The sequence below is a fragment of the Mitosporidium daphniae genome, assembly GCF_000760515.2.
Source record: "Mitosporidium daphniae strain UGP3 chromosome Unknown contig-55, whole genome shotgun sequence".
Taxonomy (NCBI): domain Eukaryota; kingdom Fungi; phylum Microsporidia; genus Mitosporidium; species Mitosporidium daphniae.
The window spans coordinates 1-22,975 of record NW_013546223.1 but is presented as its reverse complement, the minus strand read 5'-3'; the positions used below and the strand labels follow the sequence as shown (position 1 = coordinate 22,975).

The window sequence follows — 22,975 nt, the reverse complement described above, 5'->3', positions numbered from 1 at the left end:
TTAACATGTTTATATGTATATTTATCTGAGAGTGTTCTTGATCCCGACGAATTCCTTATTCGTGTTTTTCCATACATCGCTGAAACCTTGAAAAGATTCTGGATCTTACTTCAATATCTCTTTAGATTATTTAAATCTGAACCTCCTTCATCCAAATCCGAATTGCCACCGACATCATAATTTTTCCTGCCTTCTTAGATAAGCAAAGTGTTATTCTTGACCATTTCAATATATAAGCTCTAAAAGACCAACAAATAAATCTTAAAAACTTCAAAAATCGAGCTATAAAGTGGTGCGCATGTGGGAGATTGGTTGTTTACAGGCAAAGTTTATTCATGAACCATTCGGAATGTATCGCCAATAAGTTTGAGAACTTGGGCCCGCCTGGTAGAGAATTCTGCAGCTGCCCTTCGCGGCATCTCCGATTGCGGGTGAAGGAATCGATCACACACTTCGCGTAGTGTTGCCTGAATTTCGAAGCTTGTCGCTTTCCACATGGCCCTTTTTATTTTTTCTTCGGAGTCTGGCGAATCTTTGATCGGCTCCTTGGAGACCTCCCGCACCGCTCCAATGGTTTCAACAAGCGATCCGATGATGTGTCCCTTTTCTTTAATGGAAATAAAAAGCCCAGGGAGCCCAAACCACGAGGATTTCCCAAGATAAAGTCTAGCGCGCGTACTGTAAACATAACCAATTGAACGGAGTAAAGAGACTCCATATGATTCCTTGGAAAGATCCTTCGCTTCCTCCTTGAGAAGCTCTGTAAAGGCTTGTTCTGTATACACTCCGTCGATAAGAAGAGAAGTTTTTGAGATCAGTGCTGATAAGAGCATTTCTATTCTTTCTTCTTGTATTTTTTGTGATTTTTCAGAAATTATTTTTTCTCGAATCTCCTCTGTATTCGAATTTTGATCATCGCTGGTGGCCATCTCAGAAAGAAGCCTTCCCAGCGAAATGTCACCAATTAGCGTATGGAACCTGTCTCCGCCAAATAACATTTTAAAGATTTGCTCGGGAGAGATAAATCCTGCTTCTGGGCATGCTGATGCAGGGCCTAATTGGTCGTATCTTGCTCGGAGGGTAGCATCTGATAGAACTTGATATGCTTCCGATATTTCTTTAAATCTGGATTCTGCCGTTGGATCATCTTTGTTTTTATCTGGATGGTATTTCATTGCTTTCAAGTAGTATGCCTTGCGAATGTCCGATGCAGATCCTTCTGGAGAAACACCGAGTAAATCATAATAGTGCCGATCCTTCACCATTAGGGATAAGTTAAAAAAGTAAAATAAGTAAAATTTAAAAAATACAGTATTTTTGTGGCATAATTATCATTCGGTGTAATAAATTTTGAATACCTTTGCTTTGAGGCTAATATTCCAATACAAAAATCAATGCAATTAAAATAATTCCAATGTTGTAAAAGTAATTCCAATCCAAACCTTATCATGCCAATTTCAAAGCTACCAGTTCGAGGGCAATTATAAAAAGAAAACCGCCGTTCAGACTGCAGCCAAAATGGATGTGGATTGCCTTAAAATATTCTCTCTGCACGATTCTCAATCTGAAAAGATCCTTTTWGAGCTTCTTTCAGACCGGATATTTTATTTTGAAGCGTTTTCACTTTGCTTGGGTAGCAACTTTAATGCCTGTGACCACTTTTGGAAAGCAAGGGAACAATTTTCCACCAATAATTTGGCGTTTATATATCCGGCAATATCAGGTGTCAGGATTTGTCAGTTTTTTTTTACACCCTTCAAAAAGAATCGCAACATTTCCTCGCATTCCCGCTTTTTCAATCCAAGAGAAGAGAGCGGTTCAAAAGACGTCGAATTGATTTCCAATTTGCTTTCTCCGTTTTTGGTTGTCAAAATCCCGGATTATATCAACGTAAACATTGGCATCAAAGAGATCATCCTTCAAGTAATAACAATTTTTCTTATTTGTAAAGAGAATTTCTCTGAATGAGAGCGATATTTCGCTGTACATGGTGTTCCCTGTTTGTTTTGTTCCAATATTTACCTCCTCCTTTATACTTATCAAGTTTGTAAGCATTGAGAAGATCAAACAGTTCTTGCATCTACCCGACGATGATCACTTTCCATTTTCGCTCTCCGTGCTGGACATCGGCACTTTTTTCAAGGTTTGTATTTTTTTAATGGTAGTACTTTTTCAAGCTTGTTTTTATGAACAAAACCTTGATTCCAGAATTCCGGGTCAACACCAATCATACCAACGACGATTTTGATGACCAGTTTACTAATTGCGGTGTAATTAAATTGGAGGTTGTCAAACTGCACGTGGAATATTCACACTCGTTTGACATTGTGGCCTTCTTTTATCGCCTCATGGATTTCTACTTTAGGAAGAGCGATTTCAGCTTGCTTGTGGACCAGGATAGGGCCTTTCAAATTGAAAGTATCGTCTGCAATGCAACTGGATACGAAATCTGGCTGTCCTTCAATTCACTTCGGACGTCCAGAAAATTCAAGTGTTTTTTCAACGAATTCTTCTTCGAGTTCAATGTAGGCACTTATTTTTCAAATCCTTTATAGGGGGGAATAATCAAACTGCACGTCTCATATCCTTTGCTTCATGTATCGTCCTCTTTTCTGGCTGGATTTAATAGGCCATATGGAGCGGGAGAGGGGGATCCGGACCAAAATGAAAATGCCTTGAGAGCCTTTTGTTCGATACCTCATGCGGTGTTTCCCCCTAAATTCGTACCTTCCTTGGCTTATGGTGATTTGCAAGTTGACCATCATGAGGTGTTTTTGCCTTCCTCGTCAGAGGAGGAGGGCGATGAGCTTAAGCTGGAAGAATCGTCCGAATCTTGGGTTTCAAAACTATTAGACGATCATTTCCCTTCAACTTTACAGTCCATAGATTCGTTCTCCTCGCCCCCATCATCTGCATTTACCTCGTCATCGTTGCTGGCCTCGCAGCTGCTTACCCCGATCGCATCGCCGGCACCAATGTCGGTCGTGTCAAAAGGGAAGCAAGTTCCAAACGCCATCATCCCGTGGCGGATTGAAGCTGGCTTGGACATGCGAACCACATGCATGTTCAGGAACATTCCAAACAAATTTTCTCAAAGAATGTTGATCGACTTTCTCAACGAAACCCATATGCAGATGTATGATTTTGTCTACTTGCGCATGGACTTTAAAAATCGATGCAATGTCGGGTATGCCTTTATTAACTTTGTCGAGCCACGGTAATTTGGCTTTGCCCTGATTTTAGCTTTATTGTTTCTTTTCATGCCAGGGTAAAAGGGATGCATTGGGATAATTTCAACACCAATAAGATATCTGACCTTACATATGCAAATGTTCAGGGCAAAGAGGCCTTGGTGAAGAAATTCCGAAACTCGTCGTAAGATGTTCGTTTCTGATTGCCCATGTAGGATTATGAATGCGGAGGCTGCTTTTCGTCCAAAAATTTTCTACACTACTGGCCCAAGACGTGGAGAAGAGGAGCAGTTTCCACTACCCGAATCGATGAGGCATCAACAGGCTGTCAAAGCCCCCCAGCTGAATCAGCCTACTAGAACTGACAAGCTGAATAGCTCGATGGCTAGTTCTGAAGCCATTTCATAAGTACAGAATCGATAACTTTTTTAAGACATCGCATACGGACAAGTTGGTCTTTTTTTTCGGGAGGTCCATTCTGCTCTTTGTTGATTTCGCCCACTGGCCATGGTGGAATTGGTGTTCCTGTTGATTTGACAGCAAGGATTTCGCTAATCTCTTGCTCGGAAAATACCCCGCTTGCAGCGGCAAGCAGCTCATCGGCAACATTGATGGTGCTATTGGATATAAATTTTTGTCATTGAAACCTTTCTTTTTGGCGTAATAACATACAAAGTGTCACAAAATAGCCAACAGCCGAGCCGAAAGCATATCCTTCTTGGTATGCATTTGGAAATTGGTCAATGTCTAGAATAGACGACCCCGCATGACGTCCAGTTCTGTAACCAATCTATGCAATCAGTAGGTCTTTCCATACGTTGGACAGCATACGCGAACGGTGGGCCCAGTCGTGTTCGCTAGGGTCCATCACACCAAATTAAAGTCAAAAAAGTACAAATTTTTATCGCTTTAAAGTTGTCGGCATCAAAGGCCCAACCCTAACTCCCATCCGATTGCTGAAAGTAGCTCCAGAATCGTGCCATCATAAGCTAGCCGCTTTTTATCTAAAACCCGGAAAATTTATCGCAAACCAAGGCTTTAATTAAAGACGCTATTGTTGATTTCAGCTTACAGAATCAAATGTAATCTTCAAAAGAGTAGCATATCAACGCGTGCTAATTTTGAGAGGAAAGTGGCAGAATGGGAATGCAAAAACTCGAGACAAACACCAGAATTATCTTCGTTTAGCACGGGACCCTTTTAGCCATCTGGCGGTTTAAAATTGCTCCCAAAAGCCGTTTTCAGATTGTATCGAACAATTCTTATACCAGTTCTGTTTATGTTTAGTAGAGGTTAAGGCTGCTCAGGGCGGATGTGAACCATGCGAAAAGAGACGAGGGCTCGTCTGCATCTTCTTGATCATCCTCGCCATTGAAGAACGTGTCGACGGGTGTCGGATGGATAGTGTCAAGCGGTGGGAGGGGATCAAAAGCCCAAATTGTCTCGTCCAGCTGTGCTTTACGCATCCAGTCCGAAAGCGGCCAATGTTTCCGCGGTAGACCTGAAAGATATGCATGTCGGCAGATGGTCAACTGTTGTTCGGGCGACATCAAGGACAAGGCTTCGATCTGCTGTGACGCTTGTCCCATCTCACCAACGCCTAATCCAAAACTGGCGGCTCCATCGTTAACATCGGTCATGGCTGTGTAAAGCCATTGGGCGACATTTGGCATCCGCCATTGCGATGAGCACCGTTCAAAATAAAGCTTTTCCAGCGCTCCAAGATTAGTGTCGGCTTCCTCTCCAAATGCAAGCGCCTGTGCAAGCGCAGGAAAGCGTCGAATAGCTTCCTGCAACCTGGCCGATGTCTCTGCATATTTTGACGCCCTCTGGTTGCTATCATTTTCAGCAATGTTGTCCCCTTCGACTGCTGACATAGTCTTAGCCTTTTTCTCCTTTTCCCCAACAGCCTCAAGAAGAAGAAACGAGGCAAGCGATTCAGAAAAGAAGATATTTGGGACATACCGAGCGACCTCAGTGTACTCTGGTCCCCAAATTAACGTATAAATTTGTGGAAGTTCCTCCAAAATCCAGCGATACTCCTTTTCTTGCAACGCGAAAAAATCCAGCAAAAAGACGGCACCCATTGGATCGAGCCAACGAGGAGAATCCAATCTACAATTAGTGGGAATATCTTACGAAACAAGTAGCCGCCCAATTTCCAGCGCGGACCGCCAGCATCCTGCAGGAAAAAGATTAAGGTTTCAAATAAAAAAGGAAAGAAAGTTTGGAGGCAAAATGAAGCAAAATAATATCAAGAGCTTTGGACATACCTCGACGGCCGATCAGTTCTGCGTAGAAAAAGAGCAACAGAAAAAGGATGCGGTTCTCGTAATAGGAATATGAAAGCGTATGGATTCCAGGACGGAAACGCGCGCCTGCACCATGTTCTAACGCTGCCAATGCAAGCTCTGGAGTGAGTTCAAACCATCACAAACCGACTCGCGCCATGGCCTCGGCAAACCGCCCCGCATGTTTTTCACTCAATGCAAGTAACAAGAGCGTACCCGGGTGTGTGGGCCATTTGTGCAGACACTCAGCAAGTGCCTCTGGATGGCCACTTGATGCTGCTTCAATCATGGTATATTCGGCAGCGACAGCGCGCCGCCCATGAACCATGCGCACACACATCGCTTTAGAGGCATGTCTTTTTACATCACAGGATTCTGGCTTGTTTTCCTCCTGAAGACAAGCACCATTTTGATGATCATTATCCTCGTCCACGATGCCAAGATCAAGAGCTGAGCCTGCACGAATCAATAGATGCTCAAAATGCGGCCGCGGTGGGACGAGAATTCCAGTACTGCGACCGCTTCGGGCACTCGAGTGTGTTCTTTGAACGCCTGTCCCGAATCTGCGGCGCTCTTCATTCTCATAGTTAAGTAGTTTCCGATCAATTGTAAGGACCTTTCTATCTATAAACGGCTGACCGGAGCCTGTTTCACAAGGATTAGGAGCCTCTTTGGAGATCGGACAACTTTCTGCGGATATCTTAGATTTTGATGGCTTCAGCGACTTTTTGCCGCCACTTTTTTTCTTTATCTTTTTTGGAAATACAATTGGCGTCTCGTCGTTCGTGGATGCATCGAGCTCCTCCTAGCCATCAGCATAACAAGATACCTCAAGAACTGCAAAAAAGTTGACACGTGCCACCTGGTAATTACATTCTTCACCTGACGATGGCTCCTGGTCCTGCGGGCTGTCCGATCGCTTTCTTAATTGCCGTAACGACATGAATAAAAATTAACTCTTATTAGCCGGCTTTTGAACAACAAACATTTGCATAACTCGCAAACGCAACGTAATATGTTGAATAAAGCCCAAGCACGTCATGGATATGTTTTTTCTTTTTTGTGCCACTGCTGTGTCATAATTACCCGTTGACTTGGTCCACAAATTTGCATGCACCAAAACCGAATCTCAATTTTGCTGCTTGATTAATGATGTCGATTTGCTATCCCCAGCAGAGCTTAACTGGGACTAAAGAACACACACCCCTTCCAGCAATTTGTCCTCAAAACGAGCTAGTAGCGCTTTGAATCAGAATATCTCTGAAAGTGGTACGAACAACTCTGTAATCGAGTATCTTTGCACACTTTGGCTTCAATAAATCGCGTCGACAAGCACACATGCAAAACAGCCATCTGTTGCTTTGAATTTGCTATTCATATACAGCTTTCCAGTACACTTACGCATTTTATTTGCTCCATCGACATTATTCCTCTCTTTTTTCCGCTTTCCTTGATTTTTTTGCCGGTCGCCGTTTAAAAGTAATATCGATGTGCGAAGCAACATTTCTAAGCCCAACATTGTATGATAACACTTTGTAGCTTCCATATTTCTTAGCTTTCTTGCCAAATTTTTTCTTGCATCAAATATGTATTTATGGCCAAAAAGAACATAAAGCATCCTCATTTTTACAAAGATAGCGGCATATGATTTATCGGATATTTTTACTAGTGGAACTTTTTTACCTGTTTGGCGTCTACTCAACCTCGGTATATATTCCCAACTCTGCCGGTGCTACTCAGCCCTTAAATTTCATTCCAGAGATTGCACTAAACAATTGTTTTGTATCCCACTGCATCCGTTGGAAATAAATTGCGTGGAAAAGGAGACTTTACCAACCCTAATAAATTGGGTTTAATTTTGATGGGCAGGCTAGCTTTTAAGACTAAAATTTCTGTGGCATGCAATTGGATGAACTCCTTGTACACGATCGCTGGCTTGTGTGTGTGATTTCCCTCTTTGGCGAGGATTTTGTCAATGCGGCACTCTGCATTCTTGACCTTGGCTTTCGTCAGCGAGCAAAATTTCAGCCTCGCAAAACAAGACTTTCCTTCCATACCCCAACCCTGCCTGATAAGAACTGTTCTCTCTATCCTGCAGGAACCGTAGCAGTTTTCGCCACTAGCGAAGGGCCAATTCACATACTTCCATACGCACGCTTCTGTACATGTGCAGGGTTCAGCGAGTGTCTCTTTTGTATCCATATTTTAGCCGCGCTCCTTGCAATATGCAGATTTGGTTCCATGCAGGAGCCCGCTCATTCGTGTGACATCGCCACCCTTGCAAATATTCTTTTTCCACCCGACTGTAGTTAAGAATATTTGGTTTGCTACCAAAGTCCTGCCAATCTGACAACTTGTTTGCTCACACATGGGTGGTAAATTTATTTAGCACTTTTTCAGAGAGCAACGAGAATGGTGCGAGAAAGTCCTGCTGCATCAATTGTCTTCGAGTGTTCCATGGCAGAAAGAGATAAAAGACCAGAAACGCCACGGTGCGCGAGGTCGGAAATGGCGAATTCCTGACGTACATATGCAAGAAGGTCGCCAATGGTAGCTGATGTGACATCATAGGGAATAGCATGTCTGAAAATAAATAGAGCTTGCATACCTCGTCCCGAGCACATCTATTACAACAAGGGAACCATCGCCCCTACCAATAGGCGTGACTGTGGGTTCGGCGGAGGCGGGAGCAGTTGTTAAGTCTATTGGCAGGTCCGTGGGCGGGCGAAGGCTTGAATTAGAAAATTTTTATACCTTCCGAGCTTTACACCGCTGGCTTGGATGCAAGCAGAGCTCTCTGGATGGTCCGGCAGAGATATAAAGGAGCCTGGAGGGCTGCCTGGCTCGTATGCATCGTTGATGCGGCTGGTGTCTATGTGGATGTCGATCTCACCCCCGTGAGAAATCCCAAGAATCGAAGACGGCGCCTTACCCTCCATAATACGCTCGAGCAGCGGATCTTCGTATGAACGCAATTCGTCATCCAGTGCGGACGAGACGAGCAGCTGCCAGCCGTCGCGCCAAAGCACGAGTCGCGGTTGCGGGCTTGTGGACGGCACTGGCGATGCGACACGATGATCTGACGAAAATATCCGCTGGATCAACGAGGAGACCATTGAAAGTGGGTTTCCATGCAAATCAGTGGAATTGCGACCGTGAACAGCCTGACCCCCACCAACGAAAAGTGTCTCGCCACGTTGGCGGGAAATGGCCTCCTGTTTTTCTGCATCCTCCGCTCGGGCTAGAAGCTTGGCCATGGACCCGAATCTTCTATTGAGCCACTGATGTACTTACTTTGCATCTGTCTCTTTTTTGTCATCAGGTTTCATTAGGCCAAAGGGTTATTAAACTTTAAAACTCAAGTTGTAAATTTACGGTTCTTTTTTGAGAAAGGTACGGATGCGGCAAAGCGCAATAGTAGCAAACGATCCAGATATGGCAAGCGCGGGGATCCTGCCAAATTTTCCGTGTCGCAATGTCCAAAAATACACTGCAGCGCCGCCAAAAGCACCAACAGAGGTGACCACGCAAGGCATGCACTGCTCGCCCATAAAGATGCAAATTTAAATTAAGTGTCCGAATTTAACCTTTTATTCCACCATATTTATTTATTCATTCCAAGTTTACTATTACAACATTGTTGCATGAAGTTTAATTCAATTTAATTTTGGCTGCTGATGGCGTCGTCGCCGGAGCATATCTCTCATCAACTGGAAAAATCGGAGCTCTTCTACAACGACCCCAATTTGGTATACACAGATTTGTTCTCGTGGCTCGACCGTGTTCTCCTTCCAAATGACGCACAATTTGCGGCAATGGTGATGGAGGAGCACTCTCTTCGAATTGCAGCGGTATCTGGCTCCTCTTCATCTTGCGCTGCCACTCTGACGCCGTCCATGTCAGCATCTATTTTACATCGACTCAAGAAGATGCAGGAGAAGGGGGAAAAGAAGAGCAACAAGCGGGTCAGAAAGCAAGAACCGGCCCAGATAGCAAAACAGCATCAATTGTTGGAAAAAAAGCAGAAAATAGAAACCTCGATGTCATCCAACGTCCCCATCTGGACATCCATTGTACATAACATCAAGAGCCAGTATTCTTTGATGGCCAAATCGAGTATGATTATGCAAGGAAATGCCAGGAAAGTAGCATCGCTTGCTTTGAGAGAGGTGCGGCGTACGCAAATAGCAACTCTGGCCATTTCAGACCCGCTGGGTACTCAACGCCGCGCAATGCGGGATGTATTGACTTTTTGGCGAAAAAATGAGCGTGAAGAGAAAGAGCTGCGGCGACGAGCGGAGCGGCAAGCCGCGGAACAGCGTCGCGCCGAAGAGGAGGCTCGTGAAGTACGACGGCAAGCACGCAAACTCGACTTTTTGATCAATCAAACGGAGCTTTATGCACATTTTATGGCTCGTAAGCTGGCACCATCGGGCGATGTGGCCAATGGCTCCAATGAATTGTCTTCCACCGATACAGCAAAAATACCCGTCAACGACACAATACAAGCACCTGTATGTGAGGTCTCAACTTTCACTAAGGAAGATGCAGAAGCCGGCTCAAATATGGTGGCCGCCTCCGTGCCAGCGGTCACAGCACCGGGAATGCTGCACTGTACCCTCAAACCATATCAGTTGCGTGGACTTTCTTGGCTGGCCTCACTTTATGACCAAGGCATCAATGGAATCCTTGCAGATGAAATGGGGCTCGGAAAGACCGTACAATCGATTGCATTGCTGGCTCATCTTGTGGAGCGCCATGGAGTCCAGGGTCCCTTTCTTGTGGTTTCGCCAGCATCCACGCTGCACAATTGGATGGACGAGCTGGCACGTTTCGTGCCTTCTTTTGTGGCACTGCCGTATTGGGGGCCCGATCGAAGGGCATTGCTCCGCGGTCACGCTTCTGCATTTCACGTTGTCGTGACGTCGTACCAAATTGTGGTTTCAGATGAACGAATTTTAAGCCGCCTTCCGTGGCGCTATATGATTCTTGATGAAGCTCAAGCAATCAAATCTTCGAGCAGCGTGCGTTGGCGTACGCTTCTGAATGTGCCTGCGCGGAACCGTCTTTTATTAACGGGAACCCCAATTCAAAACTCCATGGCTGAGCTATGGGCGCTCCTGCACTTTATCATGCCTGGACTCTTCGACTCGCATGAAGAATTTGCTTCATGGTTCTCCAAAGAGATCGAGCAAGACCCGCCAAGGGGTGCAAGGCCTGCCACCGGCGCCGCTGCTTTTGGGGATGCATTCCAGTTGCGCCGGCTGCATGCAATTTTGCGGCCATTCATGTTGCGCCGGCTCAAGCGTGACGTAGAGATGGAGTTGGTCGACAAAATCGAAATTGATTTTGTAGTGCCACCCTCAGCACTACAGAAGGTTTTAATGGCGCAGCTCCGGGCCACCATGACAACTCGGAGCCATCGCCAACTAGCATTACTCAAAAATGCCGTCATGCAGGCACGTAAGCTATGTAACCATCCAGAGCTGCTATTGCCTGCCATCGTTCAGGCGCCGCTGCTTATCCCAGCTCCAGCTACTGTGGTTGTTCCCCGCCTTCTCCTCGATGTATCCAATTCATCTAAGCTATCTAGCTGCATTGATACATTTGGCGCCTTTTTACCGCCACCAAGTAAGGCATTGGAGACATGTAGGCTTGCGCCTGTGAAGACGCTCAAGATTCCTGCTCTTGAGGACTCTTTAATATGTTCCAGGCTTTTACGCAGCGGACCTGCATGGGTAGTTGGAGCAGTGGCACCATTACCAGCGCTTTCGATTAGTGGCTCAGCCAGAGGCTTTTTGCAACCTCGCCCCCGCCATTTGGGATTATGTGCTTCACACCCCGCTCACAACAGTGCAATGTCTGCATTTCGTACTGCCACTTCGTGCAGTACAATTGTTCTGCCATTTAATGAAGCAAGGTCTACCGCTAACAGCTTGTCAATTTCGGGACCTTGTCCGCTAGGGCCGCGACTACCGGCTGTGGGCGAGCGTATCGAAGCAAGCGGTAAGTTGGCTGCTTTGATAACACTGCTTAACCGTCTCAAGACAGAAGGACACCGTGTACTAGTCTATTTCCAGATGACACGTATGATGGACATTGCAGAGGAGATCCTCTCTTCTCTTTCTTTTTCACTTGTACGCCTTGATGGCACCTGTCGCATTGAGGATCGCCGCGATCTGGTTTATGCTTTTCAAACGGATCCAAGCATTTTCCTCTTTCTTCTTTCAACACGAGCAGGCGGCCTTGGAATCAATTTGACCGCCGCAGACACCGTTGTGTTTTACGATTCAGATTGGAATCCCACTGTTGACCAACAAGCGATGGACGTACGTTTTTTATGCTGTTTTTTTGACTTGCTTTGTTAATTTTTTTGCCTTGTACTTAACCCATAGAGGGCGCATCGGCTAGGACAGACAAAGCAGGTGACTGTGTACCGATTGATCACAGCAGGCACTATCGAAGAGCGTGTGCAGCAGCGAGCAAGGCGAAAGCATGCAATTCAGCGCGCCGTCATCGAGGGTGAGGCGCGTCATCAGCTTCAAGAATTGGAAGAACAGGCTGAAGATGCGTCCATTGAAGAAAGTGGCGATGGCGCCGATATTGTTGGCGATGAGGAAGAGCTTGCTGCTCTGCTACTTGACCAGTGAGGCGTTAAACACACCCGTCACGATTAAATACACATCGGTTTATTGGGAGATGGTATCAAGCCTACTCTTGCTGTCAATGACATTTAAACTCAAATCCACCTACCACCACAGGGAACCGTAATCGCATGGTCTTGTGTGAAAACCCCGACTTGGAACTCTGGAATTTAATTAAATTTAACATCAACTAACATGGACATCAATGCAGCATATACAGCATCCAACTTCATCAACCACTTTAGGACGGCGTTTCTCGCAGGCAAGCCTTTTGAGGACAAAGAAACGGGCGCTATACTCAGGAGCTTCCCGTTCCAATTCGCATCCCTTCCAAATTTTGTCTCCGATGCTTCTCTTATCGACACCATGCGCCATGAAATACTTTATGCCCAGCAAAAAAAAACAGCCGAAACAGATGAGTGTCACAAAGTAGTGCGCTTTTTCCATCGCCGAAACGACCTTCATGATTTTTTCCAGTCAATGGATCTCAAAACGCTGCGGGAAAATACTACCACCTGCGATGCTGACAAAAATGTGAGACCTGCTGATGGGGGTATAGCCAATTTTCCGGCAATAAGAGTAGCGGTAACCCTTTTTACAGCACAGGAAAACCCCTCACCCGTAATGACACTGCTCGAATCGCTCACGGGGCAGACCATCGATCTGAAACAGATGGCTATCGCTGCGCAAGTTTATTTACCTGGCTCGTTTCTGTTATGCCATGATGATGCACTTGAGGGCCGGCTTTTTGCATGGGTTCTTTATGTTGTTGATGAGGAACCCCTTTTCGGGGGTTCTTTGCAGCTGTTTGGTGCGGCTCCGATAATGCATCGTTTATATCCGACGGTAGTTGTTGATTGCGTACACCCATGTCGCAATATGTTGATCTTCTTTGCGGTTTCAGATCGCTCGTTTCATGCGGTTGAAGAAATCTTTGGTGGCACGCGCGTCTCCCTCTCTGGTTGGTTCTACGCATCTGACAAGGTAATTCCGAGCGACGTCGAGGCTATTTGCCAGAAAGAGGTCGGTCTCCAAAATCCTAATGAAGCCATTGCCTGTGTCTCTCCAAACATATTCGTTTCAGAGCTTGTTGCTACCAACCGATTTTACAAAAGTCCTCAAGTGTGTTCATCGGTCATGACAGTTTTGCGAAAAAACCGCGTGGTTTCTTTGCATTCATTTTTTGAAGGATTATGTGTAGAGTATTCGGGTCTGTTAAATTCTGGTTCTTGGCAGTTGGCGGGACCTCCAAACTACCGCCACTATTACGAGTGTGTTGGGCTTTCTGACAAGGACTCGTTGATCCAGTCAATAATTTCGGGTTACCGCAGTATCGATGAAAGGTGTTTTTCAGTGGTTTCTTCGTCAATCCACCACTTTATGCCTGGTTCCTACCAGGTCATACACGATGACTTTCCTAATGGCAAAGAACAGTCTCTTGATCTACTTCTTTTTGTACCGCATAAGCCTTCTGAAAATCCTACTACTCCAAAATCACTCATCAAGTATGCCTCGCTCGTTAAGCGAAAAGCAGAGAGGCACATTGGTCCCAAAGCCTGTCTTGGCATCTGTAAAGATACGACCGCATCGAGAGATAAAATTCATGGCAAGGTCAAGCGAGGCTCTCGGGAAAGCGTGGAGGAGATGATTGAAATTGACCCGACGATTTCCAATACGCTTTATGTGATTTGTGTCCAAGGAAATACGCAGATATCAGTGGACTATCTGAAATCAGGAACATCCCCTTTCTTCATGATTGCCATTCGTCTGGCAAGAACCTAACTAATTTATTATACAAAACCCATTTGGCGAAAAATTAAAACATAAAACTGCTTGTTGAATTGGTGTGTATGTTACTCGCATCTATCTTTGAATGGGGGACGGCATCGGACCAGGGTTACTCCCATCAAATGGTTGCTGAAAAAAGGCAAATGGTTACTTGTAAACTTGCAGTTTATTTCTATGGGCTAAACGGCCACTATCATCTGTTCAAATCGATGCACACATAAGTTCGCGTCAGCATACATGGACTAACTTCATTTCTTCTTTTGATCTGAAGAGACTTAAATTACCCAGGCTGCCTATATACCTTGTAGTCGTAGAACCCTACACACATCTATATAGCGATTTTTTCCGTCGAAAAAGACGTCTACTGATGTTAGTTCATTTTTCCACTGGTGAGAGCAGCTAAGGCCATAGGGTCGTCCGCTTCATTTAGAGGCAAGCGCACCCAGTACTGGCGTGAGGGAATTTTGGCTTTATCGATAGTACCATCTGGCAAATATTTGTCAATAACATGCTCCAGCATTAACGCATTCCCCTCCTCTTGCTTTAATGAAATGGCAAAGTTGGAGATATCCTTATGGAGACGCAGAGATATGCATGTCTCTTTGCTGTTTGGATCCATAAACGAAAGTGCATCGGCCATGCGTTTTTCCTTGCTCTTTTTTTGTACAAGTCGACCACTGGAGAACGTGACGGATGGGTTTCTTTGCTCTGATTGTCTTTTCACAAGATCTGGTAGATGGATGGAAAATCGTTTCAGGAAAAAATCAAAATTCCAGAATGGATATTCACTGTAATTTTTGCAGGAGCGAAAAAAAGGGCAAGTGACGAGGTATATAGAATCTTTTTTATAGGACTCTGCTTCTTCTTCCTCTTCTTCCTCTTCATCATCATTACCGAGAAAGTCGTTTCGAGATGGCAAGTCGAAAAAAGGATCCGAATTCTCTTCATTATCATTAATTGCTGCGTCGAGGATCTGTCCGGTCGCCAAGTTCCTTATCACTTCACTATCACCCATTTGGGATGTAAATTCAGTGAACCAAATTTGCCGCGGATCATCAATATCTAGCGCTGCTGTCGTCACTCTTCTTGTACCATTGATAGTAGTATGACTGTCAGAGATCGCCAAATAGCTGTTATTCTTTCTTTGTGTTATGATCATAAAGAGAGATTCGGCAAATGGCACAAAACTCCATCGCTGATCGGTGATTGAAGATCTATACGTGGTTAGAGAATCTTCCATAGGCTTTTGGTAAAAAGAAGATGCATGTTTAAGGCGAAATGGCTCGCAAGTGTGGGCAACAGCAGAAAGACCACCCTTGCCGATGAATTCTCTGTGTGGTTCAAGAGAAACTGAGCGATTTACTCCATTAAATGTTAATATACGACCAGATGCCTCGTGTCTCACCAACAGTTTAGAATCACTTTCTGTTGCGATTGGATCTTCTTCGATAACCCAAGAAGATCGCTCTTCGTGTTCTAGCGTTCTTGGCCGCAGACAAATATATCGTGGGTGTGGACCTTGAGAAAAGGGCTCCATCCGAAACATATCCTCCCATAAATTGAATAATTGGCCTGTTTTTGGAGAAAGGTACCATATGAGCGAAGACGCGTTAAAAATTTTCTTGTTTGTAGACCTTTCGACTGCGATGATGGCACCGAGATTGTGATCCTCACTAAAATGTCCTGATGTTAAAATAACGGATGCTGCTTTATTTTCAATATAAAAGCAGTCTCTTATGGAGAAGTATCCCAAATCATCCTTAGAGTCACATTCCCTATGCAAGTAGCGTGATGAGACCCAAGAGGGATATACGAGCAAAGAGAATATAGAAAACAAAAATGAGGTCCATAGACCCATAAACATGATCACGATGCGTTTGTTTTTTTACTGGCATCAACATGCAACGAGGTTTGGTTTATTGCGATTCGTCTGAGAACTGGCCAATTAGAGCAAGGTCCTTATCAGACTCTAATTTAAGAAAATTCCAAAATTCCTGTTAATGTTAAAATAAATTTAAACTAGGGTTACAATATCAGAGTCTAAACTTCCAATTCCAATGTTAGAGCAATTTGGGGAAGAGCCATTTTGAATAAGCATTGATGACCAGTCCTCGCGAAGCACCTTGGAATATTCGTGAGAAAGGAGCTCAATTTCTGAAAGTAAGCTTGAGAACATACCTTTGTTAAGGGTTTGCATCAGATTTTTAAAAGATTTCAGATTTAGCTCAGGCAGAAGCTTAAATGCAAAATAGCTTTCCACATCAAAATTGATGCCATTCAATTCAGAAAATGACTTTCCTAACAATGGGATTTCTAATACCTCTGGTGCATCCAGCTTGTAGTAGTCACATACCATACGATGAAGGTCTGATGGCGGGGCCAATGAAGGCCTTTCATTCATCTTATGGGTTTGATTTAAAGCTTTATTTTGTAATATTTGCACTTGTATGCTTTGATCTCAATTGATTCGGAATTTGTTGGTTTGAAACTGCAATTTGGTGTGTACTAAAATTTACTTTTGAACATTCTCATTTACAACTTTGGATTCTTGAAATTCAGCACATATCAACTTGCAGCAAAAGACATGCAGATCCCCTTTACCAGCAGGCCTATGGCAGATGCCAATATTTTCTCTTGTGTTGATCCTAAACTTATCAAAGAAATGATTTTAAAAAGTGAAGCATTTACTTTCCTTCAAAAAGACCCTTTCGTTTATTCAGCGATGCTCGGGGCTACTCGACTTACTGAAATGGTATCTTTTCTTTTTGAGGGAAAACACGCAGAACCAACATTATATAAAACTTTTTTCTTGTTTCTCGTGTGTGGAAGAAAGATCATGGAGCTTTATTCCCTACTTGAAGGGTTAAATGAAGATTTTCGGTTCTGGGCATCGGCTTTAAAATCCCCCGTTGGTTTCTGTTATTATTCATTGGCATGTAAGCGTGATAAGGCAAAATTAAAAGTAGGACCTGTTTATTACATCCAAAAAAAACCTCTATGGTTTGTGTTTTCAAAGAACTCGTTTCGCTCTCAAATACACCAGAAAAAGATGGAAATATTTATTCAAATTTCGGCATTAATGAATTTCCAGTGGATGGCTGCTTTAAAAGGTGATGAGAAATACATTTCCGAAATTTTACCTCAACTCACATATCAGAAATCGCTGCTAGAATCGCCCATATCATTGACCACGTTTAGAAAGCCAAATTTGATTTTAAGAACTTGGCCAATGGCACTTTTAGTCTTTGCTTCTTGTGCTTCCATCGGCCATCTTATCGCAGTGATGAACGTTGAGTGGTGGCTAGACAAATTTGTCCAATTAAAAGAGACACTAATATCTGCGTCAATCAAATGGATCATATCTCCTTTAAAAGACATGTGGGCTATGATCAGATATAAAACGAGAAAATTTGGCATTGAATCTTCACTCTCATCTGATGCAGAGGCAGGTGGAATATTTAACTCTTAGAGCTTAAAGCGAATGGTGGCCGATTACGTTGCCGAAAAAAAATATTCCATCACTGAAGAAGGCCAGGGGCTCAATTTGATTTATTTGGACTATGAGGAGAGGCTTTCAAGTCCTCTAAGGCACCCTGGTATTGATCGATTTTTCATTTTTGTTTTCAGTTGATTTGATTAGACTTGGTTTAATCCAAGCTCAAAAAACCAGGGTAGACGCAAGTGCTGCACTAGAAGCACTGGATCAACTATTGCGTGCAAATGAATTAAATTTTGCCATTCTTGCCGCGGTCCCCTCCTTGCTGATTGTGTTTGGAACATGGAAATGGATATCTTCCATCCTGTTCAAATCAAAAGCAGAAATGAGATCTAGAAAAAAATATACACGCGAAATGGAACTGTCGCTGAGAGAGTTGCAAAATATTCTTGGGAAAAGCGATCCAGAATGTCGGGGAAGACTGGTTGTCGCTGCAATTTCTTATTACAAAAATTCTACTCTTGCATTCCAGGAGGAACACCCGATAAAATGGATTGAGGAGGATTTGATTTTTATCTTAGATGACAAAGTAGAGATCTCTGCGCGGCTCCTTGCCTCCGAGCGCTTGTGGAGATATATTTCTCATTAATGGGGAGATAAAATTAATTAAAAAAATTAACTTTTGGAAAAGATTTTGTAATGCAGTGTGTTAGATGCACCTCTGCCCGTGCCATCATTAGACGCTCACTATCTGGAGAGGCCGTGTGCAAAGGGTGTTTTTTCTATCTCTTTGAGGAAGAAATCCATCAGACAATAACTTCTAGCTCCCTCTTCCAGCCCGGTGACAAGGTTGCCATTGCTGTTTCTGGAGGAAAAGATTCCACGGTTCTGGCACATGTTTTAACGACACTCAATAAGCGATATAATTATAACTTGGACTTACTTTTGCTCTCCATAGATGAGGGTATTTCTGGATATCGCGACGACTCTTTAGAGGTTTCACTGCGGACACTCCTAATTTTAGACGGTAAAAGTGAACCAAATTGAATATGGGCTTCCATTGAAAATAATAACCTATGAAGAGCTATATGAAGGATGGACGATGGACAAAATTGTTGCCAGGATTGGAAACAAAAACAATTGCACATTTTGCGGTGTATTTCGGAGACAGGCTCTGGATCGAGGCGCAGTGCTCATCGGTGCCAGTACAATTGTCACTGGACATAATGCCGATGATATGGCAGAGACTGTGCTTCTGAATTGTAAGTGATTTTGCTCATTGAAATAGTATTAAGGGGCGATGTTCCTCGACTTGCTCGATGCACCTCTATAAGGACATGTTCTGACCCAAAGGATTCCACATCAGAGTGTGATGGGGAGAAATCTACATGGACCGTTCCCCGATCGAAGCCATTCAAATACACATTTGAAAAGGAGATTGTTATGTAGGAGTTTCTTTTGACTCATTTTAGGTATGCATATCACAAAAAGCTGACTTATTTTTCAACCGAGTGCAAGTATGCGCCAAACGCCTACAGGGGCCATGCTCGGACCTTTTTGAAGCAGTTGGAGAGGATGAACCCTAGAATTATCCTAAGTAGACACGTTTCTTAATTGTAGACATCATTCGATCTGGAGAGTCTTTTGCTAAGCTTGCCGTATGTGCACTTGGAGATCCCTCAGCACCGGTCCAACGTATGATTTTGACTGCAATACTTGATTAGAAAACTGTACTAGATGCGGATATATCTCCAGCAACCCGCTGTGCAAAGCCTGCGTGTTATTGGAGGGGCTAAGAAGAAACATCCCAGGGTTTGCTCCTTTACATTTTTATTCTAGTCTCGGCATTAAAAAGAACGAACACCAGGGAAGGCGGAGAGAAATCGCCTACAATAAATCATAAATATTTTGGTGGGTCTATTTATTAACGTTATGCCGTGCATGTTGTAAGTATCATGATGCATGTTATTGACGCTAGTCGCTACCATAAGTTACTTATGAGAAGATGATGACAAGCGGCGGTTGTGTTCCTCGCGTTGCATCTCACCAAGATGCTTGTAGGATGTATGGGGAAGAAACCGGGTTGGGTCGTACGAGGTTTTTTCTATGTTCGTCGCATATTCGTTCAGATCGGCAAATTCTAACAGCTTCACATAAATATTTGGATTTCGGAACTCCCTATTGGAGATCAGCCTTTCGTTAAAGTGCAACCCAGTTTCCTTTAGCGAGAGGTAAGAATCAACTCGTTCCTAAAGGATAAAGATGGAAGAAATACCTGCACAGATTTGATCTCTTCGGTACCCTTGTAATCAAAAAGACTGGGGATTTCTCGGTAGTTTTGCATGATAAATTCCCTGATTCTCTCGTCATCCCCGGCTGGATTCATAAAATCAAGCATGTTTAATTTTAAATTAAACAAATCATGTTCGAGATTGGATTAATTTTTATTTCCAAGCATAGTTGAAAGCAATCCAAACCCACAATTTAAATTGCTTTCATGCAAATCAACAGGATTGATAAAATATCAATTCTTAGACTTGTGTCTTTTAGAATTAAATTTTACTCTTCAATGGCTTCATATAACTTGCGAACCTTAGGCCAGGAACATTCGCCAGCATACCGTGTATTTCTTGAGGATGGAAATTCTGGAAAGGTTCTTTCGTTCTTCCACGATGTTCCCCTCAAAACGGGACAAGACGATATATTCAACTTTGTACTTGAAATCCCCCGTTGGACAAATGCAAAGTTGGAGATTTCCACTTGCGAAGAAGGCAATCCAATTAAGCAGGATGTTAAAAAAGGTGCTCTGAGATATGTTGCCAATCTATTTCCTCTCAATGGATACCCATGGAACTATGGAGCCCTTCCCCAGACGTGGGAAGATCCTTCCGAAACTTGCCAACATACGAGCTATCGTGGAGATAATGATCCGCTGGATGTTATTGAGATTGGTGCACAAAAGGGGTTCACTGGCCAGATCAAGTCAGTCAAGGTGCTCGGTGCCCTTGCTCTGATAGATGAGGGCGAAACAGACTGGAAAATCATTGCCATTGATTCCGAAGATCCATTGGCTTCTGAATTATCTGATATTGAGGATGTCAAGAAAAAATGTCCCGGTTTATTGGAAACTACTCGCGACTGGTTCAAGTTATATAAAATCCCCGATGGAAAGCCGGAAAACTCTTTTGCATTTAATGGCGAATTCAAGAATAAGGAGTTCGCACTTCAAGTCATCCAAAATACTCATGATGCCTGGAAGGGGCTTAAAAGCGGGGAGAGAAGTAACAATGGGATTTCTACGTGCTCTGGGTCTTTAGAGGTACCAAGCGGGACCTCTCGTCCGTTTGCCGAGTTATTTGGCACTCTCCTACCGAGAAACGTCACTAAAAGCACCTTTTCCCTAATAAAGTTTAATTAGTGGCCATTTGCAAACAACAATCCCATTGAAGAGCAATCATTAATGTGGGGATTATCGATAATCAAGGGATATCCGTGTATTAAATTTGAAAATTGCGCATCAATTGACTGCAACAAGTGCATTAAATTATTTTTAAAATTGATCGATGTCCAGCGATGCAGCCAGTGACCGCTTTTCTTTTTCCTTGACCACATTTTCACCCACCGGAAAGCTTGTACAAATCGAGTATGCCCTAAAAGCGGTGCTCAATGGGCATACAAGTGTTGGCATAAAAACGAAGGAGGGCATTGTCCTCGCTGCTGAAAAGCGACTTGCTTCACCACTTATTGACACGATGGAGAGCCGGGTTACCCTTGTAGCGCCGGGCTTAGGCTTGGTCTACTCTGGAATAAGCCCTGATGCCAAACTACTTATTGCAAAGGCACGAAAAATTGCTCAAAAGCATTGGATGGCTTTTAGAGAATATCCAACTGCCTTAATTTTGGTCAAGGAACTTGCCTCTGTCGTTCAAGAGTACACACAATCAGGGTATGGAAGCCTTTTTAATGAATAGCGGTGTTCGCCCATTTGGTGTTTCGTTTTTGGTGGCCGGGTTTGACGATTCTGCTGCCACCGGTGATGGAAATCAGAGGAAAACGATCACACCTCATTCGCTTTACCAAATCGACCCTAGTGGGACATTCTGGCAATGGCGTGCAACGGCCATTGGGAAAAATACTGCAAATGCGAAGGCCTTTCTTGAGCGCCGATATCAAGAAGACTCCACCCTTGAAGACGCAATTCATACCGCTATTCTCGCAATTAAGGAGGGATATGAAGCCAGTGGGGCTTCTGGCTCCTCCTTTTCTGCTGACTGTATAGAAATTGGGATCTTAAGAATGGTCCCTTTCCATGTTTCCGTAAATACACACATTCCAGAATGGCAAACCCGATCCATGGCGCCTGAGTTTGTGTTGCTTTCTCAAACTGAAGTGACAGAATATTTGGAGTCAATTTGATGAGAACATTCCACATAACCTTTCCTCTCAAAGGAAATAAAGCTTCTCAAAAGTCCAAAAGCGCCACAAGGGTTAAAATTAGTACAACGCGGTGATACAATTACTTTGCATCGCAGCATGCATTATTTTGCAAGGCTATTGCGGTATGGAATAAAATGGCATGCACCATCAAAATGCCAACCTTGTAAGGGAATTTAAAATAATTTTTTTCAAAATCCCTTTGATCAATTGGACATGCAATTCGTTGAACGCGTTGGTCGAGTATTTGTATCGGTATCCGAGTTTTACAGAGACATTAACCCATCAACACTTACTGGAGCAATAGACGTGATTGTTGTTGAAGACGCCTCTGGTCACTTCTCATGTTCCCCATTTCACGTGCGGTTTGGAAAGCTTCAGGTCCTTTTGCCCCAAGACAAAATAGTAATTCTTGTTCTTAATTTAGAATTAATAGGTCGATGTTTCTGTTAATGGCTCTCCCCCACTCAAATCTATAAGTATGAAGGTTGGTGAGGCTGGGGAATGTTTTTTCGTGGTTGAAAGTCTGGATCCAGTTCCGGAAGAATATGCTACCAGTCCATTGATCCATTCTCAAAAACCATCACCTGATCTTTTGTCCAATTTGACAAACTTATCTCTGGGCGATAGGGCCGTCATACCCTCGACAATAACCTATCCGCTCTCAGATTCGGAAGTTGACTATACATCATCGGTTGGCATCACTCCAAGCTCTCGTGAAAAACAGGTTGAAAACAAAGATACCAACGAGGATCGTCATAATGACGATCAAGATGATGATCTCATCATAATGCGGGGTCACTCGTTGAGCGATTCTGAAATTTATGACTACAGTACCTCGATAGCTGGACTTCGTTCTAATGCCAATCAAGAAAGACAGTCTTCTTCATTTTGGTCTTGGGGATGGGGAAAGCTTCCAAAGCAAAAGAAGCCAACTACAATCAATGATGATGGTGCTCAAGTACTTCCACCTACACCGGGAGAGATGAATTTTCTATCTTCACCTTCATCCTGCACATCTACCTGTGCTTCAAACACGAATTTAATTTTAGGATTAAACGAATCTGGAACTTCTCCTGTAAAAGAGCTGCATGGCTCTAGTTTGCCCCTTGACTGTCCACCAGAAGCATCGTTTGATCCTTCTTTTTCAACACAAACTCCCATTTTTAATCAAAATACAGTTCTAAATGC

At 43.7% G+C, this 22,975-nt stretch overlaps 14 protein-coding genes across 14 annotated transcripts; 9 read left to right on the top strand and 5 right to left on the bottom strand.

The window, feature by feature from the left end:
• Nucleotides 1–329: 329 nt before the first annotated feature.
• On the bottom strand, nt 330–1,265 carry DI09_55p140 (uncharacterized protein; the record flags this gene model as incomplete). Its single annotated transcript, XM_013381770.1, has 1 exon — nt 330–1,265. One exon carries the CDS (start codon nt 1,263–1,265, stop codon nt 330–332), a length of 936 nt encoding a protein of 311 aa, XP_013237224.1.
• Nucleotides 1,266–2,430: 1,165 nt separating this feature from the next.
• Nucleotides 2,431–3,599, top strand: DI09_55p130 (RNA-binding protein; the record flags this gene model as incomplete). The annotated part of the gene is made up of 4 exons (XM_013381769.1): nt 2,431–2,493; nt 2,556–3,217; nt 3,244–3,375; nt 3,407–3,599. The coding sequence occupies 4 exons, from the start codon at nt 2,431–2,433 to the stop codon at nt 3,597–3,599; spliced, it is 1,050 nt and encodes a 349-aa protein (XP_013237223.1).
• Nucleotides 3,600–4,474: 875 nt separating this feature from the next.
• On the bottom strand, nt 4,475–6,425 carry DI09_55p120 (uncharacterized protein; the record flags this gene model as incomplete). Its single annotated transcript, XM_013381768.1, has 4 exons — nt 4,475–5,325; nt 5,465–5,581; nt 5,630–6,287; nt 6,345–6,425. The coding sequence occupies 4 exons, from the start codon at nt 6,423–6,425 to the stop codon at nt 4,475–4,477; spliced, it is 1,707 nt and encodes a 568-aa protein (XP_013237222.1).
• Nucleotides 6,426–7,878: 1,453 nt separating this feature from the next.
• On the bottom strand, nt 7,879–8,811 carry DI09_55p110 (uncharacterized protein; the record flags this gene model as incomplete). Its single annotated transcript, XM_013381767.1, has 4 exons — nt 7,879–8,065; nt 8,091–8,213; nt 8,237–8,749; nt 8,777–8,811. 4 exons carry the CDS (start codon nt 8,809–8,811, stop codon nt 7,879–7,881), a joined length of 858 nt encoding a protein of 285 aa, XP_013237221.1.
• Nucleotides 8,812–9,159: 348 nt separating this feature from the next.
• Nucleotides 9,160–12,132, top strand: DI09_55p100 (uncharacterized protein; the record flags this gene model as incomplete). Its single annotated transcript, XM_013381766.1, has 2 exons — nt 9,160–11,811; nt 11,878–12,132. 2 exons carry the CDS (start codon nt 9,160–9,162, stop codon nt 12,130–12,132), a joined length of 2,907 nt encoding a protein of 968 aa, XP_013237220.1.
• A 189-nt stretch (nt 12,133–12,321) lies between these two features.
• On the top strand, nt 12,322–13,908 carry DI09_55p90 (serine/threonine kinase; the record flags this gene model as incomplete). The annotated part of the gene is made up of 1 exon (XM_013381785.1): nt 12,322–13,908. One exon carries the CDS (start codon nt 12,322–12,324, stop codon nt 13,906–13,908), a length of 1,587 nt encoding a protein of 528 aa, XP_013237239.1.
• A 376-nt stretch (nt 13,909–14,284) lies between these two features.
• DI09_55p80 (uncharacterized protein) lies at nt 14,285–15,778 on the bottom strand (the record flags this gene model as incomplete). Its single annotated transcript, XM_013381784.1, has 1 exon — nt 14,285–15,778. The coding sequence occupies one exon, from the start codon at nt 15,776–15,778 to the stop codon at nt 14,285–14,287; it is 1,494 nt and encodes a 497-aa protein (XP_013237238.1).
• A 150-nt stretch (nt 15,779–15,928) lies between these two features.
• Nucleotides 15,929–16,315, bottom strand: DI09_55p70 (uncharacterized protein; the record flags this gene model as incomplete). Its single annotated transcript, XM_013381783.1, has 1 exon — nt 15,929–16,315. The coding sequence occupies one exon, from the start codon at nt 16,313–16,315 to the stop codon at nt 15,929–15,931; it is 387 nt and encodes a 128-aa protein (XP_013237237.1).
• Nucleotides 16,316–16,498: 183 nt separating this feature from the next.
• On the top strand, nt 16,499–17,383 carry DI09_55p60 (uncharacterized protein; the record flags this gene model as incomplete). The annotated part of the gene is made up of 1 exon (XM_013381782.1): nt 16,499–17,383. One exon carries the CDS (start codon nt 16,499–16,501, stop codon nt 17,381–17,383), a length of 885 nt encoding a protein of 294 aa, XP_013237236.1.
• Nucleotides 17,384–17,395: 12 nt separating this feature from the next.
• Nucleotides 17,396–17,999, top strand: DI09_55p50 (uncharacterized protein; the record flags this gene model as incomplete). The annotated part of the gene is made up of 2 exons (XM_013381781.1): nt 17,396–17,510; nt 17,542–17,999. The coding sequence occupies 2 exons, from the start codon at nt 17,396–17,398 to the stop codon at nt 17,997–17,999; spliced, it is 573 nt and encodes a 190-aa protein (XP_013237235.1).
• Nucleotides 18,000–18,049: 50 nt separating this feature from the next.
• On the top strand, nt 18,050–19,253 carry DI09_55p40 (cytoplasmic tRNA 2-thiolation protein 1; the record flags this gene model as incomplete). Its single annotated transcript, XM_013381780.1, has 6 exons — nt 18,050–18,346; nt 18,375–18,616; nt 18,646–18,795; nt 18,823–18,947; nt 18,971–19,045; nt 19,075–19,253. The coding sequence occupies 6 exons, from the start codon at nt 18,050–18,052 to the stop codon at nt 19,251–19,253; spliced, it is 1,068 nt and encodes a 355-aa protein (XP_013237234.1).
• Nucleotides 19,254–19,919: 666 nt separating this feature from the next.
• DI09_55p30 (uncharacterized protein) lies at nt 19,920–20,768 on the top strand (the record flags this gene model as incomplete). Its single annotated transcript, XM_013381779.1, has 1 exon — nt 19,920–20,768. The coding sequence occupies one exon, from the start codon at nt 19,920–19,922 to the stop codon at nt 20,766–20,768; it is 849 nt and encodes a 282-aa protein (XP_013237233.1).
• Nucleotides 20,769–20,913: 145 nt separating this feature from the next.
• On the top strand, nt 20,914–21,766 carry DI09_55p20 (alpha type subunit of proteasome; the record flags this gene model as incomplete). Its single annotated transcript, XM_013381778.1, has 2 exons — nt 20,914–21,296; nt 21,322–21,766. The coding sequence occupies 2 exons, from the start codon at nt 20,914–20,916 to the stop codon at nt 21,764–21,766; spliced, it is 828 nt and encodes a 275-aa protein (XP_013237232.1).
• Nucleotides 21,767–22,000: 234 nt separating this feature from the next.
• On the top strand, nt 22,001–22,862 carry DI09_55p10 (uncharacterized protein; the record flags this gene model as incomplete). Its single annotated transcript, XM_013381777.1, has 2 exons — nt 22,001–22,189; nt 22,221–22,862. Coding segments are annotated over 2 exons (831 nt in total), but the record flags the coding sequence as incomplete, so codon positions are not given.
• Nucleotides 22,863–22,975: the final 113 nt, after the last annotated feature.